General features: G+C 43.8%; 1 protein-coding gene across 2 annotated transcripts in view; it reads left to right on the top strand.

Moving 5' to 3' along the window:
* The window catches only part of ADCY9 (adenylate cyclase 9), an 81,713-nt gene that overhangs the window by 39,624 nt on the left and 22,704 nt on the right, over positions 1–19,385 (top strand). The window contains exons 2-5 of one of the 2 annotated variants that reach the window (XM_079320510.1): positions 4,107–4,279; positions 9,548–9,652; positions 13,780–13,997; positions 18,136–18,238. In XM_079320510.1, the coding sequence (XP_079176636.1) occupies positions 4,107–4,279; positions 9,548–9,652; positions 13,780–13,997; positions 18,136–18,238 (599 nt within the window). The remainder of the gene's footprint in view (positions 1–4,106; positions 4,280–9,547; positions 9,653–13,779; positions 13,998–18,135; positions 18,239–19,385) is intronic. The other variant, XM_079320511.1, reaches the window with a different exon arrangement.

Raw genomic sequence — 19,385 nt, 5'->3', positions numbered from 1 at the left:
TTGGTCAAAGGGGTTGTAATCACTACAATTTGGATTTTATTCCATCAGTATAAGGAATATTGCTGTCTCCCAGCACAGAGGGCTGTGTACTGGCAAGCACTTAATCAGAAAGGATGCTCAAACTGCCCATACTGCAGCTAAAAAGGTGAAGTGATCCATGGAGGGAGGAGCAGGGATAGATAAGAAAATTTGGATTATATTTTGATTAAATTAATCAGTAAGGCCATGACTGAAATTGTCATTGCTTTTGGTATCTCTTCAAATCAGTGCTGTAAAAGATTTCAAAAGAATTTGTATTTCTTTACACAGAGACATGAGAAGTGTAAAAATATTTGCTAAAGAAATTTCCTTGTCTGCTATCAACAGAGGGTTAAAATGTTCAGTTCCAAAGAGGCGAAGCATCAAAAATTGAAACTTGAATATTTTATCGAAGAATTTCTTATTAGTATTTGTATTAATCCCTCATTTCCTGAAGAAGAGACAAACAGGGTGTTGTGGGGATGGGCAGGAGGCTCCAGCCTCTCCCTGTGCTCCTGAATTCCCTTTGCTCTGCAGCCACCAGCTTTTCTCACGCCACAGAACCTGGGGGAAGCCTGGGATGTTTACACACAGCCTTATTTATAATAACTCTTGTTTATTTTTGTGCATACGGAAAATAATTTGTGTGTGAGCACATGCATATGATTTTTTGTTGTTGTTGTTGTTATTAGGAGTGTTTTTTACTGGTTGGGGTGGTTTTCTGTTTTTCTAAGCTCAGAGAAATGCCATGGATCAAAGGAAGGCAGTCTGAAGAACTGAGCCAAGTACAGAGACTTCACTAATGCTTCTAAAATTCCACAGTAGTAGGACTAAGAAACCCACAGTTGTTCTATGAAGACCTCATCTGTTATTATTTTGTCAAAAATACACTTTACAAACACTGCCATGTCAATATTCAAAGTAGATGAAGTCAAGCAATGAGTGTTTTGGCTCAGTGTTCAGGAGCTGTTATTCTTTATAAAACTTACAGAATTTCAGACCTTGAAGAGCAGTGAAGGGAATGGTTTGTGTTCCTCAGAGAAACACAAGAGAGCTTATTTTTTTCCCAGGGCAGAAAATACAACTGTGTTAAGTTGGTTTATGGGGGTTGTTTTAGCCTATTTCCTGCCTTTGCTTCCAAGAGCCACCTCTGGAAAAAGCAGAATTGCAGGTTAAAGCTTGCCAGAGGACAGATTTGCTGTAAGGCACTTTGAGGTTGTGCTTCAGCATTTATTTTGGATAAATTTTGGGGAAGGAAGTGAGTACAAGATTGATCTTGGCCTTTATAAATAGCACTACAAGCACTTCATATCACTTTCTGCATTGCCATGTCTTGACTTATTTCGTTGCACAGCAACACGCACCAAAAATTGCATTTTCACATCAAATAGCAGCTCCTCTATTTATTCATTTCTTATTGTGATGTTACTTAATTGATTTAAACCTGCTGCTGCAGATGTTTCTCACTCTCTACACTGCTTGTGTGCAAAATGACAGTGTTGGTTGCACTGATTCCCTGGAGATGTCAAAGGAGGAAGAACACTATTCCCAATGGATGCATTTTAGTTACATCAGTACAGTTCTACTCAATTAATGACCTTTTTTTATTTCAGACTCAGCCTAGGAGGTGCTTTGTGAAATGTCACAGAGTTCCAAGGAACCCTGTAGCAAATGGAGTTTTCCCATCATAAGGATTTAATAACAAAGTATTAGCTAGGCCATGTTAGTAAAGTTTTGTAAAGATTGAAGGTTTTTACACCTCTTCATTTTCCAAAACTTTACAAAAATAACCTTTTTCTCCTTCTTTCTCTCCTGTTGTCTCCATACAAAACGTGTGCAGGATATTGATTTTTCTCTATCCCAATTCAAATTACCCCTTTTGAGTGATGTTCCTTATGCAGGGATGTGGTGGGGCTGGGGAGCACAAGGAGGGAATAAAGAGATTCCAATAACCAAACATTTTAGCCAACTTTAAAGCCTGGGGCCACTTTAAAGTGGCTGCTGTTGATGTGCTATGGGCTGGTGGGTTTGCAGGGATGGAGAGGACAAGGTGGGGAGTGGGATCAAGGAGCTGATGTTTCAGCCTGGGGCAAGGCTGGATTCTGCTGTCCCAAATCCATTTGCAGTGTCTGGTGTGCCTTTCCCCCTTTTCCTCAGTTTGAAACTCAAACTGGAGATAATTTTACTGCATGCAACAAGATTGACAAAATAATTTTGCTGCACAGCACAGTAAGACATAAAAAGCACCTTTTCAAAAGTACAATAAACAAAGAAAATATGTTTGTTTAGGAAAAAAAATGGAGGAATAATAGAAATAGGGAAATTACTTCTGTTGCTTTAAGGTAGCTTTTAAAAATAGGAGTAGTCAGTTAATGCTCCAGCCTTTACCACAGTAAACATATAATTGTGAGCTGATTGTGGTGAATTCCTCAAACAACAGCCCCCATCAGCAGAAGTTTGAAGGAAAGAGCCCTACATCTGGAAGCCAGCAGCAGTCAGGATTTTATTAAGCAGCACTGCCAAATAAAATCTGAGCACTACTATAAATGATATAAAAATAAAGATTGGCTGTGGCGTAACATCTCTGAGATGCCAGCAAGTGTGCCTGGCTCTGGAGCTCTGTGTGAGAGCAGCAGAGCTTTCCCAGCAGCTTTGGAGCCCCAGGGGGACATGGTGGGTAGGGATGTGGCTTTCTGTGCTGCTTGTCATGTTCAGGAGCTGAAGCTACGAGTGGAATAAAGAGAGAAACTGCAAAATTGCTCTTAGAGTGCCTGAATTATTTGTATTGGAAAGGTTTTGGCCACGTACAGTCTGTGTTGTGTATGACAGACCTAAAGCAAGGTTTATGGAATATGATTTTCTGTCTGTGAAGGAGGGTATGAGAGAGTGACCCAATCAGAGGGAGCAGGGACCTGCTCTCTTCCACTGCAACCTGACACATTCATTTGCAGCTGTGGGTGGAGCCGGTTGAACGGGTCGATGGCTGTGCCAGCCGTGTCTGGCTGCACTGGGAGCCAAGTCTCAGGGTCAGGGAGGGGATTCAGAGCTGACCCAGATGGGACCCAGCAGCCATCCCAGCAGCCTGGGACAGGGAGGGTTTGGGACAGCATCCCTGGGAATGTGGGCTCTGGTACCACAGAAAAACGAGCGCTTTGCCCTTCTGCATGCTGGGACACTCCACCCTTTTTGGGGGATTGGTGCCCCTCCATGCTGAGCAGGACATTGCCCATGCAGTGGCAATCAAATGAACTCCTGGGAATTCAGAAAGCTGTGATTAAGAGCTCCTTCTCAGGCTTTGTGTCTAGAAATAGCCCAGAACACCACAGCGCCAAGTTCAAGGAAGTAAAAGAAGTGATATGTTAAATGAAATTCCAATCTTTCATTTTTTGAGCAGGTTTTTGATACAGCTCAGCTTGATACAACCTGCTATTTACCAGCCTGGCCTTTAATATTGGATCTGCTTTCCAATTATGCTTCAATTCATACACCAGTTGCAGAGGGCGTGTGTGGGTGTACGTGCGAGAGAGGGAGATTGATTTTGTTCTTTAAAAATGTGAAGTCTGCACTAACTATGAAAACCCATCAGAATTTCTAGCACTTAAATGCCATTTCCTTTCTCAATGTGCTACCAGCACTAAGTAATGTTCACGACATCTCTCTGGCAAATGAAGGAGTACAGGCTGGTTTTTCAGAAGTAGAATATTAATACAGATATCAGTGAAAATCAGGCTGCAGATCCTTTCCAGAAGTAAAGGGTTAAAGTGAAAGCTCAAATTACAACTTAGAAGCAAATACATAAGGTCTTAGCTGTGTTCATCAGAAGTACATGAGTGAAAATGGAATAAAGAGAGTACATGTTGCTGTGTGTTGGAGTCACCTCTTGTGTCTGGAACACCAGATTTGGGTAACCCTATTTGCCACCACTTTGCACAGAACATATTGTGGTCATTTTTCCCAGCCACTGTCTATTTTGTGTGCTGTATTCCTGAACCTTGGCAGTGCTATGGTAGTCACTGTGTCTGAGAAGCCCAAAGGAGTGTTGTCTCTGTCTTTCTGTACTTCTGACTGGTTATTTCTATTTCCTGTAGGTTTGAAGACCTATCTGATCTCGGGTCAGAAGGTGAAGGAGCCCCAGTGCAGCTGTTCTCAGGCATTGCTTCCTGGTTTGGAGTCTGCAGATGGAGCCAGGACACCAGGACCATCATCAGCAGAGAACTCCAGCGACCCCAGCAAGGCAAGCAAACAGCTGGAGAAACCCAAGGTGAGCTGTCCTCTCAAAGCAGGGATGGGGAAACCTTACAGGCTTGTTTATGCACTGCTTTGCATATTTACATATGTATGGCTGTTACACACAGAGTGACAAAACAGAGTTTGAGGGTGGAAAAATTTACCAAGTCAAATGCCACGCTCCTCATTGGGCAAACAATCTCTAAAATAAGGTGAGCACTTTCAAAAGTGGTTTCAAGTAAATATTTCTATTTATGTTTCAGGACTGAGAGGTCACTGATGATTTTTCAATGGTCTGGATTTTGTGGGGGGTGGGGGGAAAAAATATGATTTATGCAGTTACTGTAACTTCTGTGATTTTCTGCTTTTGCTGCTTCTGGCATTCTTCTGTCATGAAGGTCATGTACCTGTGAGCCTTTTCAGGAGTTTTCAACAGATGTCCCAGGAAAAGATAATTGGATTGTTTTTGTGGTGGGAGAAAATGCTCTGGTGGGTTGGGAGATAGGTTTATCTGCTTGCTCTAGAAACCTATATCTGGAGCTGAGGGCAATGATTTGTATGGATTCAGCTTGGAGGAATGATGACACTTTGTTATGTTCACACCTCTCACAAGATCTCTTGACAAGGAAATCTGTGAAACAATGTGTATTGCTTCAGAGCTTTGCTGTTACTCTCCATCTTCCATCTCAGAACAGATTTCCCAAACAACAGATGTCTATTCTCACTTTTCATTTGAGCTGAGAATCCTTTCTCCTGGGCTGCCTGAGGTGGGCACAAATGGCAGAGCCAGGGATGGCCATCTGCAGGTCCCTGTTCTTACACTTCAGTATGGTCAGTTCTGACTGAAGCTCTTCAATGCAGGTTTGAGACTCAGCTGACAGAGTTGATGTGGGGATAGTTTTCGTGCTACTTTGTTTTACTGCTTCTTTTTTTTTTTTTTTTTTTTTTTTTTTTTTTTTTCCTGGATTAGGAGAGCATGAGTAGGGCACCTTTACCCTGCCTCTGCTCCCAGTTTTAAGATTTGAAGTAAAAACCCTGGATTACAGGTGAGATCAGCTGGAGGACTGACCCAAAGAGATGGTCCAAAGTTGAGTGAGCTCCTTAGAGAACAGGCCTGGGATGTTTAACTACAGAAGAGAGCTGTAGCCATCTTTATCCCTCTCTAAAATATTCACTGAGTGTGGTTTGACAGCATCCAAGTTGCTGGTGATATGTTTCTATTCCTTCTCCTGTGTAAGAAAGAATATATTTGGCATCCTGCTGGCACCATCTTTCCAGCTCCCTCTTGCCTTTCAGTGAAGGCAACAGCAAATAAGGCAGGAAAATCCATCTTGGAGTTGGGGGGAACTGTACAGATAAACCTGGGAGTGCTGCCCAGGGTGGGGTTGTGCAGAGATCCAGGTGTGGCAGTGACAGAAACTCCTTCATTTCAAGCAGTGAAGGAAGAAGAATGTGCCAAGTGGAGCAGGATTGCTGAGCTGCCTGTGTGCAGCAGAAGGGAGAGAGGAGGGATGAAGCCAAGCAGTGAAGCTGTGGCTGCTGTTCTGAGAGACAGTGAGGATGCCTTGGGAATGTCAGACAGCAGAGGAGGCTGTGACTGAGGAATGAAACTGCAGTGAAGGATGGGACTGACCCACCTGCAGCTGGGGCTTGATAACATTGTTATGTACAAACTTGGGGTGGTACCTGTTAAAAGGATCCAGGTGCAAAATGAAGTCTGTGGTTAAGGATCACCTCTGTGATGTGTTTTCTAAAATGAGGGGTGTTTAGGATCACCTCTCTGATGTGTTTTCTAAAATTAGGGTGATTTACCTTGCAGAAGGGCAGGTACAGCTGCACCACTCTTCCTGAACAGCTGGGATGTGATGTGGAACACATTGCTGCCCTGCCATGCTTTGTCCCTAAATTTCTGCTCTGGGGCTATTGCTGGGTGCTAATTGCTATTTAGAATATCCTGAGTGGAAAGGATTCACAAGGATCATTGCAGTCCAGCTCCTGGCTCCTGAAATGTTTAATTGCTGAGTGAAAGTCTGTAGAGTGCAAAAGTACCAGCATGGCTGTGAGTGAGAGAAGGAGAAATGAAAAGAAGCTGCTCAGAAGAGCATCTCAGCCAAGTGCCAGCTCAGATCCAGCTGCCTTGGGTACCCTGTTGTGCTACAGCTACTGCAGAGTTTGTGTCTAGAGGTGTCTGGCTTTACTCATCACCCTCAGCACTCCAGCTCTGGCCAGGGATTTCCTCCCAGCTGGGATTCCTGAGCTTTGCCCCAGTGCTCTGATGCTGCAGTGAATTCTGGATGAGCCCAGCCCCAGGTTTCCCTGGGATTCCATGAGCATCTGGCTGCTGGATGCAGAAGCCACATCAGAGCAGCTGTGTGAGCACTGGCTTCAAAACCTCTTCTGTGGCTGTAGTGGCAGCACAGGAGTGTGGAGCATCCCCACCCCTCCCAGCACAGCCTGAGCTGGGGATTCCTGAATCCACAGCATGCTCTTGAGGGTAATGTGCACCAGCTTTCTCTCTGCTGGAGAGAATCACAGAATCATGGGATAGTTTGGGTTGGAAGGACCTCAAAGCCCATCTGGTTCCACCCCATGCCATGGAAGGGATGCCTTCCACTATCCCAGGTTGCTCCAAACCCTGTCCAACCTTAGACACTTCCAGGCTGGGGCAGCCACCACCTCACTGGGCAAACCTATGCCAGTGTTTCACCAGTCCCATTGTAAAAAATTTCTTCCTTATATCTGATCTAAATTGCCTCTCTTTTGCTTTAAAAATATATGTATGTTAAAAACCCCCACAAGGTACCACTGCAATTTGATCACAGATCATGCACAGTTTTTGAAAAGGAGTGGGTTTCTTTTTTACAGCTTTTGGGTTTTTCGTGAGGGTTTTTTTCCAGCCTGCAGCTTGCTGGTAGGGTCTGGAGATAATAATTTGCAAAAGAATCATGACTTACATGCCGACTGTTTTAAATACAAAGCTGTAAATGGTGTCAGTGTAGGAGGAGATGACTCCAGCTCTGCAAAAGAGACTTAAGTAGGAGAGGAAAAATTACAGGCAAGTTGAAATATTTTTATTTTAAAGGGAATAAGTGGCTATATTGGATGCAGAGGATGACTTTCACATTTTGGGCTTGAACGGATGTTCTAGAGGACAAGATCTGTAAAGGAAAGTCAGGAGGGAGAGTGCAACAGTAATTGATCCATGAAAGGAATTGTATTTCCTCCTCTGGTGTATCTGTAGTTCATTTAACTGCAAACCTTGTTGCAGTTTGAATGTCAATAAGATGTGTTTACATTCATAAAATGGTGAACACAGAGGGTAAAAACTCTGAGTAAATCTATAATAGCAGGTGGCTTTTTGAATGAAAACATTCTACCCTGCCTAAGTGGTTTTGGTATCAGTTTATCTTCCCTATCATCTTTTATGACATGCATCACTTGACAGGGAATCATAAGCTGTTGTAAAAATGTTTTAATGATTGCTTGGTATGAAAACAGAAAGTCCTTTGCTTGTCTTGGTGTTTGCTGGAAGTGCATTAATGTTTTATTCATGGCACTGAGGTCACAGCACATGGAGCCTCTGAATGCCTGCAATAGAGAAGGAAGTTAATGATGTTGACTTGAACACATGGGGAAAGTGAGAGGAACTTCTGCCTCTTCTCAAAGGTCAGGCTGCTTTTCCAAGCCCTTTGTCTTCTGGCTTAACCCCAGGAGATGAGTGTTGGAGGTGGTCTTGCTGATTTATTAGCAGGATCAAACAGGGAGTGGTTTCTTCATTTCTTTATTAGAGGTATTTGGTTTCTGTCACCATTGCCTGACTTTTGCCATGGATAAATCTAAATCTAACTCCTAGAGGGTTAGTTAGTAAAGCTTGTTAGCCCACTGCCAATTTGTTTTTTAGGCCATCTAGTAATGCCTTCCACCAAGTGGCCAAGACATTCATGACAGCTAGTCAGAGATTATTTTTAAACAAAACCATTTGAGAAGCAGCTCCAAAGTTTCTTCAGTTGTGTTAGTATTTGTTCAGACTGCACAGGTTCAGAGCTCAGAGTAATTTCAGCATCCAGCCTGGGGAACAGCAGACAGGATGGTCTGCTGGCTGCTGAGGAGGCTCAAGGTCCTACATGAAAGCCTTTGAGAGGCATTGGTGAATGGTTAGATGTCACAGGGAGAGTGGGCTGGGAGAAACATCTGAAAATTAAACATGCTGGGGATTTTCAGGTGGAACATCAAAGGTGAAAAAGGAGCATTGGTTGAAAAGTTAGTTCTGAAAAGACTGAATGTGCTGGTCGTTGAAATGGGGAGTGAACCTGAAGACAGAAGTTGTGGGTTTGGACTAGAGAGGCTTGAACATGTCCAGAACAAACAGACAAAATTAACATGGGATGTTGAGTTTGTGACAGAAAGCTCAAGTTCTTGCTGGTAAATTTGCTGTGATGTTTAGTAGCAGACTTTGGCTAGCCTGGTCACAGTGAACATCTCCAGAGCAAAGCAGCTGCCAAGAGGGCTCAGGGTCCCTCTGGGCAGGATCCTGCCTGAACACTGCCAGCACTGGAGAAGAGAGTGAAGAACTTGGAAGATACAAATCCAGGGTTAATTCCCCTAATGAAGATCACATTTTAACTTGAAGGAACTAGCTTCTTTTTAAAGCTTCAAGTGCAACATTTTAGGTTGCTTCCAAAAGGCACAACTTGGAACTAGTACAAATCCTGATGGTTTTGCTTTCCTTGTTCCCTGTGACATTTGTTGGGTATTTGGCTCTAACAGTGTAGGATAGCCCGAGCTCCCCTCCCATGTCTTAGGGCTCTGTGTGAAAAAGCATTTTCCTTTATTCCTTTCAGATTTTTTGCTTTGTGTTTCCCTGGACTGTTCATAATGCATCATGGTGTTTCATGCTTTTTCTGGATTTTGCTGCATTTTGTGCTGTCTTCTCTCTTAATGGCATTCAAATCCCTTTGCAGGCAGGTTTCACACAGGAAAATTGCACTTCTCCTATTAAAGAGTGTTTTATTCCTCTTGGGGGGAGATCCTTTGCCTGTGCACAGCAATTGCAGTGTATCTGTGATCTTACACTAGTGAAGCTTTCCTGGATTAGATTTATCTTCAGCAAACAGCAAATCTGTGATTTATTTTTGAAATGGTGCGTTCTGTTCCAGTCAAATTTTGCTCCCTGCCTCCCATTCTGTAGCTTTGTTTATCTTTGAACCGTGCTGCAAGTATACAAGTGGACTAAATTACAAATTGCATCATCCTACAAGGACACCAGAACATTCCTGGCTAAAATTCTTTTGTCTCATTTCAGCCTTGCCCTTCATGTAGTACCACCCTTGCTCCCCACTGCGATGTCAGCATAGATGAAGGAGCTATCCAAAATGGTTGTCAGGATGAGCATAAAAACAGTACAAAGGTAATTGAAGTATTTCTCACTTCCCTTTTTCACTTATTTCTCTGCTTCCCTCGGCTTTCTTATTTTTACACCACTATTCCTTTATCCAAGCTCTTAAACAGCTGAACTGATTTTGATTTTGGTTCTTGATTTGCGTTCAAAAATTTAGTTAGAGTCCCCCTGCTCCAATTTTCAAAATTTTTGATAATGTGAGCTCTGCTTGATCCTGAGAAGGACCTAAACTTCGGACTCTTCAGACTATGCTGATGTTACCCAAAGAGGGAGGCCCAAGGAGCATTGCCCCACTCTCCATCCTCACACCAGCAGACACAAGCTCCGTGTCTCACCAGCGTCTCCTGCTTCACCAGTCTGACACAAGGTCACCAAATTCACAGCTTCAAGTCACTTTCCTGACCAACAGAAACAGCCTCTTTCATGTTCTTCATGCTGCTGCCACACTTGCTTTCCTTGCCTGTTGCTTAGATATTCTCACTGAAGCCACCAACATCCTCTGGCACACCAGACTCTGCCTGTTTGCCGTCCTGCTCGTGGCCTTCACAGCCTCTCTGTTCTGCCTGTTGCCTCTCCCTCCTCCTGAATGTTAAGCTAAATGCAGACTAAGGACCAGTGCTCATTACCTGGTTGTTACATATTCAAATAAATATCATGTTTTCCCTCCTTGGGGAGAGTCACTTTGTAGACATGCTGTGAGACAGTGAGTTTGTTCTTCACGTCTGCCTTACAGCTCTTCTCGCTGGTGAAGCTGATTGAAAAACTTGCCAGCACTGCTGCCACTGCTGAGGCACTACATTAATCTGTGTTTGTCCCTCTCTGTCTGTACTTGACTGTTGTCTCATGCTTAAACTAGAAGCTCAGAAGCAGGGCCTGCTTTACTGGGGTGTAGGGTGTGTTACACTGCAGTTCTGTGCCAGAGTTCCAGGAAACAGCCTAAGAAAAGAATAAAATCATGATCCCTTGAGCCCTGAGGGAGGTGTCAGCAGGGACTTGCCTCAAACCAGCTTGAGATCTCTAAGACAGAGAACATGTGGGAGATCTGCCTGGGCTGCCAGGATAGTAGGCAGGAGATGTTCTTCCCCAGGTGGCCTCTGCCCACATGCAAGGATCTCCAGGGACTGACTGAAGAGGGATTGTCCTTAGGTACCAACTGCCTGCTTTCAGCTGCTTCCTACTGTAGCTGCTTTGGCTTCATGTGTGTGAATCAGCAAGTCATCTGACCTTCCTTGGTGGAGATCAGTATACAGAGCTGAGGAAGAGGTCTGGAATTCCACTGGAGGAATTGCAGTGGAGCCCAAATCACACACCCTGCTTGGGTTTGGTTTGGTTATTGCTCAGCCACAGATGGGAGCTGTGTTATGGATGTCAGTAAGTCTGGGATATCTGTTCAACTGAAAGCTCAAACAGCAGCCACATGCACAAAGTTGCTGTGGCATTTGATTCCCAAGGCTTCCTTGCAGCCTCAGCTCTCTTGGGAAGAAGAGCCATGAGCTCCCTCTACCCATCTCTGTTCCCTTCCCACACCACATGCTGCACTCATGTGCCCTGTCTTTAGGGAAGGTTAATGATGCTTAATCATATCCTTGGACAGCCCCTGGAGCTTCCTTGTCTCTTGATGAGAGGAAACTCCACACCAAGCCTCCAGTTCTCAGGGAAACCCTACAGCCTGTTGCCTTCAGAAGTCCCTGTAATGTTGGAACGAACATTTAATAAACAGGGATTTTCTCCTACACAAACAGTTTCATACTCTAATCCCTGCCTGTTAAGATTAACAGAGCACAGAGAAACCTTGAGCAAGCTGAAAGGAAGAATTTTCTTGGGGATTTGAGCCTTTGCCAAGGAGCTAAAGAGAAAGACCATGCTGACCTTCTTTGAAAGAGAGAATTTTACAGTGCATTTTTCAGATGATCTTGAGGAACAGCAGGGAAAGCAGACAGTGTATAGGAGTCCAAATCTTTTATTTGAGCTGATCATAACAAAAACTGTGGGTTCTTGGTTACTACTTTTCAAGTAACAAGTTACTGGAATGGTGAGGAAGAGACAAAAGATGGTTTCATGGGGGTTAAAAAAAAGATGGTAGCTAGCACTTTCAGTTTTTCTTTAGGCCTCAGGTTTTCTGGGAAATGCTCTGAGCAAATACAATCTTTAGCATAAGTTAAAATAAACCCAACCCACCAAACAATGAAGGCTCTTCCCTAAGAGCTGGTTGGTGAGTTTATTTGGTTTCCTTTTGCTGATCCTCCTCCCCTCAAAACCAGAGGGGTTTGCCCTGGCTCTGCAGGATGCTCCTGATCCCTCTGGGCAGGCTGGATAACCTGGCAGGGATGTAGGAGGACTTGCTCAGGAGCTGCTCAATGTTTCCTGTTAGAAAAGAACCTGGTGACTTTTCATGTGAGAAGTTCTTGCCTGTGCCTTACAGGAGTGTTCCTCTGTCCTGGGGCTCTTGGTGTGCCCCTGCTGGGGTCTGGAATCCCCTTTCCCTTCTGGTGATTATGGTCTGCAGCAAAGCATTGGCAGCACACCAAGGAAACCACCCCATTTCCTATTCCTTCCTCAGCTGCTGTCACTGTGCTGGGAACACCTGCAAGCTGCCAAAACAGCTCTAGTGAGGGCTAGAAGGGAGCAGACTGGAATCCTTCCATCTCCTGCTCCCAGCTGGTGCCTCTGGGCTCACACCTCGCTGGGGCAGCCCACGGAGTGGGGATCCCTCATTCCCCAGGGAGGGGGGAGGAAGGGGAAGCACAGCCCACCCCCCTCCTGCTTTTCCTGTAGCTGCAGGGAACCATTCCAACACACCTTGTTATGGCTTTAGCTCTGGAGCTCTTGGCTGTGACAGGAGCCAAGCACTTCCTGACTCTTCCCCTGTGCAGGGTTCTGCTGCTGTCCCCTTAGTTTTGTGTCTTCTTGGCTGTGTCTGAACCTTTCCCTTCACCTGGCTGTGTTCACATCCCTCCTTTGTTTCAAAGGACAGATACACAAGGAAATGGAATTGATTTTGCATGGGCAGCCAGAAAGGAGATATTTTTTAACTTTAACTAAGTTGATTTTACAATGTCAGTAATATATTTCAGCACGTGGCTGGGGTGGTGATGGTATTTATGGTACTTATTTATGGTCACTGTGGTGGCATCCAAGAATAGTCTTCTGGAGGAGCTTGTCACTTCTGTACAAGCAGGAATGGAGAAACTTCTGTCATGAGTGGGCTTCAGGATGAGGATAAATGCTACATGATAAGTGATAAGATATGAAGGGGGGAGATGAGCACTCAAATATGGCAAGTTTGCTCTGTGTTTGCATTTGGAAATGATCCTGACTAACTGCAGTTCATTTTCATTCTAACCACACTTAGCTGTCTAATTCTTTTGGAATTGCTTCAGTACATACTGGTCTAGGTCAAACAAAATGTAAAAGAGGGAACTCAGGCTCCACAAAAATAGAATGATTTTTGTTTAGAAGTAATTTGTGTTCTCCAGTGACAGCAGCATTGGTGATACTGTGTACCTAAACACTGTTACAAGCTGTTACCAGAGTTAAAGCTGTCTTAATGAATACAAAGGCAAAAGGAATCCAGAAAAAGGAGTATGTCTTAGAGAAGGAAATGCAGTTTAATTTGCAGGAGTTTTTGTTGTAGGATGAGCTGTACAAATGGGCTGTTCCCCCCATTGGGGTGGAGGGGGAACCTCTGGGAAAGCAGCAGGCAGGTAGTGGTCAGGGGAAGGATCAGCAAGGGCTGGCAGAGTGAGCTGTCTCATGTCCCAGGGAGAGTCAGCACAGATTAAATGTGTATTTTAAAAGATCTTTAGAAGAATCTTAACTGTAAGATGAGTGAATAAAATTTGGACTTGTGGTTGGTTGTCACTGAGTGTGTGAAAATGTGCTTGGTTTTCTGCTCCTAAGAGAGTTGGTTCATAAAAAGCACAAAGGTGGCACCTGAACAGGCACATGGGAGGTGTGGGAGATACATCCACAGGAAAAGTGCATGGATTCAAGGCAGGAGGGTTTGGTCTCTGTGGTCAGGGCAGAGCTCAGGGTGCTGAGCAAAGAGCTTCCCTCAGGTTTTGCTCCTTGCAACCTCTCCTGTCTGCTCTTAACCACTGACATTTCCTGAGTGTGTTTTGCTCTCTGCTATCCAGGCTCCAGGAGGACACAGCCCAAAGACTCAGAATGGGCTGCTGAGTCCTCCCCAGGAGGAGAAGCTGAGCAACAGCCAGACATCCCTGTACGAGATGCTGCAGGAGAAGGGGCGCTGGGGCGGGGTCAGCCTGGACCAGTCAGCTCTGCTCCCGCTGAGGTTCAAAAACATCCGCGAAAAGACCGACGCTCACTTCGTGGATGTCATTAAAGAGGACAGGTAAGGAAATGCAGCTGGGCACTGAAAAACCCTCTCCAGGTGAGATGGCACTACTGCATGTAGTGTCTGCCTTCCTCTGCAATTTAAGGTGTAAATAAAATCCATACCACAAAACTCACACTTTTTATAGTAAAAGAAAAACATCTGATAATGTGACAAATCATGGAATCCGGCTGGGCTTGGAAGCAAAATTAATAGGAGTGAATTCTCATGGACTTACTATTTAATTAGATATTGTAAAATGATTTTCTCTCTGTGTTTCTAACAAAAAAAAAAGCTTATTAAGAGGAAATATTCTTCAAAATTTAGTAGTGTGGGATTTTTATCAGCACAAAACCATATCTCCATTATGGCAGTGACTTGACTGGAGCAGCCAAACAAATAGCTTGAATTTGTTATTATTATGGTTATTTTTATTTCTGTTTTGTTGCTTACACTCAGATTGAGGGTGTTTTATCTAAATATCCTTGAAGCTGTTTTCTCCTATGGACTCAGCAGTTTGGAAAAGGAACATCATCACCTTTTATGGAAACGTGACTTAGGCAGGGATAGGTGAGAGGGAAGGACAGGAGTCTTTCTCCAGTCTCTTACCTAGATTTTCTCAGTTTACTTTTATCCCATTGTCAACCTGAGCCAAAAATTAGATTTTTTTTTTTCTTATGTGTGGTCTCTCATTAGTGGCTGAGAATGGAGGTTTAGCTGATATTTCCAAATATTAGATAGTAGATGGATTGGGAATGTCCAAATGTTGGCAGAAATCAGCCAGAACAAATAGGAATATTGTTTAAAATGTAAACAGCACTCTGCAAACTGGAAGTTATAGAAATATTATAATTTCTGCAGTTGGTCTGCTGAAGACACCTCGCTCAAGTTCTTGTGTTCTGGTGCTTGCTTTCCTCCTCCACTCCCAAAATGGGTAATTTTTTCTGATTTGGAAGAAGGAGTACCATGATTTGAGATCAGTCAAAGCCTAGCTTTTTTTTGGTCCCAATTAAATATCATCATTACCATATTAAGTGGGCCATTTCTTGTTGCCAGGGAAACTTCTCTGCTGAGTTCAGTTCATGTAAACACAACTTTCCAAAAATAATCTTCTGATTAATTAGATCTATGCAAAATGCTTTAAGCCTACCAGTTTACACTGATTTTTTTTCAACATTTCTCAATGAGAAATTATATGGAATAAGACATTTTAAAAATGTTCTTGGTCCCCTTCTGTAAAACATAATTGTCTTGATGAATCCAATATCTATGAGGATCTTTAAATGGGAATTTCAGGTGTCTTAGGGAGGAGACCAAACTTCCTCATGGTCATTTTACAGGAATCCCCATTTTCACTGAGTTTTGCTGTGTTGGTTTGATGCTGTTGCAAAGCCAAGTGATCTTCCCAGGGCAGTGATTTCCACTGCAGGGCACTTGGCTCTAAATTCCTGTTAACAGAGAATACTTAACCCAGATATGGTGATAAAGTGCATAAATTAATCCCACAGGTTTCCTGCAGAGCTGGGAAGGGTTAAACATCTCCTGGGGGTATTCAGGAGCCAGTACCCTGCATTAGGAGGCTGCCTGGGGCTAGCTGGGGGGAAATGCTGGACACTGGGGATATTGAGCTCAGCTGTGTGGCTGAGAGTTTTTTGCATACCAAGATTTCACCTTGGAGCTGATACCTTGGCACAGTTCCAATGTTCTTTAAAAATAATATTAATAAAGACAGTATTAGTGTGGCATGTTTATATTAGTACATTATAAAACAATCCTTTTATGAAAGTTACCAGCTTTTACATCTTGATTCTCTATATTTGACAAACAGTAAGTACTTTCAGCTTTGAGTCTGGCTTTACTTCTGTAAAAATACTGTGCTTTGTTCATTCTAACCTTACTGTGTTCTTTAAAAGAGAACTGTAGTGTAAGAGTATAGAATATTTGAGCTTAATTTCACTGGGAATATCCTCAAAGGATTTTTTGTTTGCTGATTTTTGTTTCCAGCAAAAATTAGGTATTCCTTAGGTTATAAAACACCTGAAGTACAAGAAGCAAATACTCTTATGTTCTGACCAGGGCAGTATTCACTAAATTCTCTTCAGACTTCCAGAGCAGAATCTCAGAGATGTATGAATCTCCCCCAGAACTGGGTTCTGTGCAGCTCTTCATCCCCTCCTTGGGGCAGTTTCTTGTTTAAATATTTTCTAATTTCTTTCACTTTTTGCTTCCCAGTCTTGCTTGGTCTGGGGAACACCCTGTGCTGGGAGGCAGAGGCCTCCTGGGAAGCAGATCATGTACTTGACTGTTTCATCAAGTGGGATCTTCCTTTTGGAGGCAGAATGAGCTGTCAGGGAGCTGAGAAGCCCCAGGAATGCTCCCTTCTCCCTGGTTCCATCATGTTCCACCTTCTGTTTCGTGCTGCACTGTGGGGCTGGGCTGTTACTCCTACAATCACCACCTCCACTGAGCTTCCCTGCAGGAAGAAGGGGGATTTGACAGTACTTCAAAAACAACAAACCCAAAAGCTTTCAAATTTTTTATTATAAGATGCTCTTAGAAATGTCTAAGAAAGGTGAGGGATGAAGGCAAGGAAGAGTGACAGGGAGAGGGGTGACTCAAGTGGGTGCATCCTGTCATTCCTTCAGAGTATCCTGGTAATTGTAATGTATTGACCAAGGCCAGAATGTTTAAAGGTTATTGGCCATATTCATGCTTAGATTCCTTTGTCTTCTCTAGCATCAGTCTAAGAATGTGTGTTTGGTTGATCTTGCATCCCAGTTAAAAAAAAAAAAAAAAAATGCTTCCCACATGCCATCTTGTGCTGGGAGCTTGTACTTCCAAGAAAACCTCTTAGGCAAGAGTTCCATAAAAATAAACAGAAAATAACCCCGAAACCAAGCCCCCTTAGAAAAAGAATTCAGGCACAGACAAGCTCTGTAAGATCCTTCTTTCAGCTTCTTCATCTGCTTGGAATTTGACCCTATGTGCATCTCTGGTTTTTGCTCAGTCACCAGCTTGGAAATTGCCCATTCTGACTGTGGCTTTGGTGCTGCAGCTCCCAGGGTGGGAAAGCAGCCACCCCATTTTAGATTCAGAGGGATTTTAGAAACAATTCCCTGTAAACACAGGGAATAAGTTGCTTGAAAATGAGAGGAGGTTTACAGGCAGGGTGTGTTTGGAAGCTGCACAGAGCCACAAGTGCCACAAGCAGCTGTGACCTTGCCCTGTGACCCTGGGCACAAAGCACTGGGTGCCCTCGTTGTCCCTTCTGCTCCTTGGCACCTGCTCAGGGCAGCAAAGGTTGGCAGATCAGGAAACTTCATTCATAAACCTCATACTGCTCATGCAAAACTCAGACAGCTTTGCATTTTCTTCCAGAGGATGGAAAATAAACCCAACTTCTAATGATTGAAGTCTTTTTGATGTTGTGGTGGGGTTTTTTCACCTTCAGTGGAGAAGATGAAGGTGAAGGAGGCCATAAACACCCTCTGGTAGATGCTGCCTCTGGGTTCCTCAGCCCTGATGTCATTAGCTGTCACTGCCTTTGGTGATGGTGCAGGTTAATCCAAATCTCCCATTTCAGAAGTAAATCTCAGCTCTCCAACTCTTCTCTGCAGCCTGGATCATTAAGGGAATGTTCCCAGTTGAGTTACTGAGTAATTTTAGTGTCTGAAATAACAAGAAACTGCTTTCTAACTGTTTTCTAAAATGGGCAATGGTTTTGTTTTTTTTCCCCATAACAATTTGTCACCTTTGTCATCCTTGGCTTGCTTTGAGCCATAGAATTCCACCCAAGACACAAATATCCCACAGCCACGTGTCTCCAGAGGTTGTGTGTCTGTAGCAGCAATTAACCTTTACTATTTGCTGGCTTATGTTACAATTCTCTGTACTCATCAGTTAGATCTGGTCAATTTTTGGAAGGATTTGTTAGACTCTTCCTGGAAGTATAAAAGTTTGCTTTTTTTGTGGAATATTTCCTTTGACTGAGCAAGTGATGTGGGTAAGAGAATACTTTGGTGATTAAGAAAGAAGAAAAACCACAGGAACTTCAAAGCCAAGTGTCATCACCCCTAGAAACAGCAGCCACAGTCTGGGGGGGCCTGAAGGAAGTACAGCTGAACCAACTGATGCTGATTTTTTCTTCTCTCTTCAGCCTCATGAAAGATTACTTCTTTAAACCACCTATTAACAAGCTGAGCCTCAACTTCTTGGATCAGGATTTGGAGATGGCCTACAGGACAAGCTACCAGGAAGAGGTGGGTTCCTACTGCCATTGGTTTCTGTCTAAGCCACTGTCTATCCTTGGGTTTTTAAACATATTTTGTTACAATTGTTTCATGACAAGAGTGATAAATGTCAAATGTGATTTGCTACTTGGTATTTCTGCCTCTAAAAACAGTCTTCTTTCAGTTTATTGTAGAATTATGGAATGGTTTGGGTTGGAAAGGATCTTAATCCCATCTCATTCTACCCCCTGCCTTGGGCAGGAGCACCTTTCACTGTCCCAGGCTGCTCCAAGCCCCATCCAGCCTGGCCTTGGGCACTGCCAGGGATCCAGGGGCAGCCACAGCTGCTCTGGGCACCCTGTGCCAGGGCCTTAGAGAGAATTCCTTCCCAATGTACCATCTAACTCTGCACTCTGGCACTGGGAAGCCATTCCCCTTGTCCTATTACCCCAGGCCATCATCAAAGTGCCCCTCCAGCTCTCCTGGAGCCTCATTAGGCCCTGGAAGGGCTCTGAGGCATCCCTGGAGCCTTCTCTTCTCCAGGCTGAACCCCCTAGCATTCCAAGCCTGACATCAGGGCAGAGGAATTCCAGCCCTTGTAGCATCTTTTGCCATGCCCTGAGTCCAGTCCAGTATCTGGGCTGGAAATCTGAGGTACACTCATTACTTCTCACCTGTCTTTTCTCCATGTTCAGGTTAATGTTTTAAGTCTTTAGGGTGGCCAGAGAACCATGCTAAGATGGTAAGGACCATCACTCACCAAAGTAAAGGACCAATTGCTGCTTGTCTTCTCATCAAATACTCTAACTTTGAGAATGGTAACTTGGAATTTGATTCTTGTTTAGTCATAGTCCCATGGTTTTCCCTGTGGAATCCAAACCTGAGCTGAATTCAAGTGTCCTAATTCCATCAGTGTGCTGCATTCAGATACACACACCTCAAAACACTGGAGTTGTAAGGAGCAGTAAATTGTAAGGAACTCGGTGTTTTCTTCAGGATTCTGCACTGAGTCTAAAAACTCCTTAATTCCCTTGGGGGCTGATAATATCTCAGGCTTTCCACAGCACTGGATTCCCCTGCCTGACTGATAGGAGCTAGCAGGATAGTTTAAATTCACCTAGAGTGACATTAGGTGTCACTTAGAACTGAGGCTGCATTTCCACCAGCAGCTGAAAAA

Source organism: Erithacus rubecula, assembly GCF_903797595.1.
Source record: "Erithacus rubecula genome assembly, chromosome: 17".
NCBI classification, from domain to species: Eukaryota; Metazoa; Chordata; class Aves; order Passeriformes; family Muscicapidae; genus Erithacus; species Erithacus rubecula.
The sequence above is the reverse complement of the archived record's forward strand: the minus strand, read 5'-3'. Positions and strand labels throughout refer to the sequence as shown.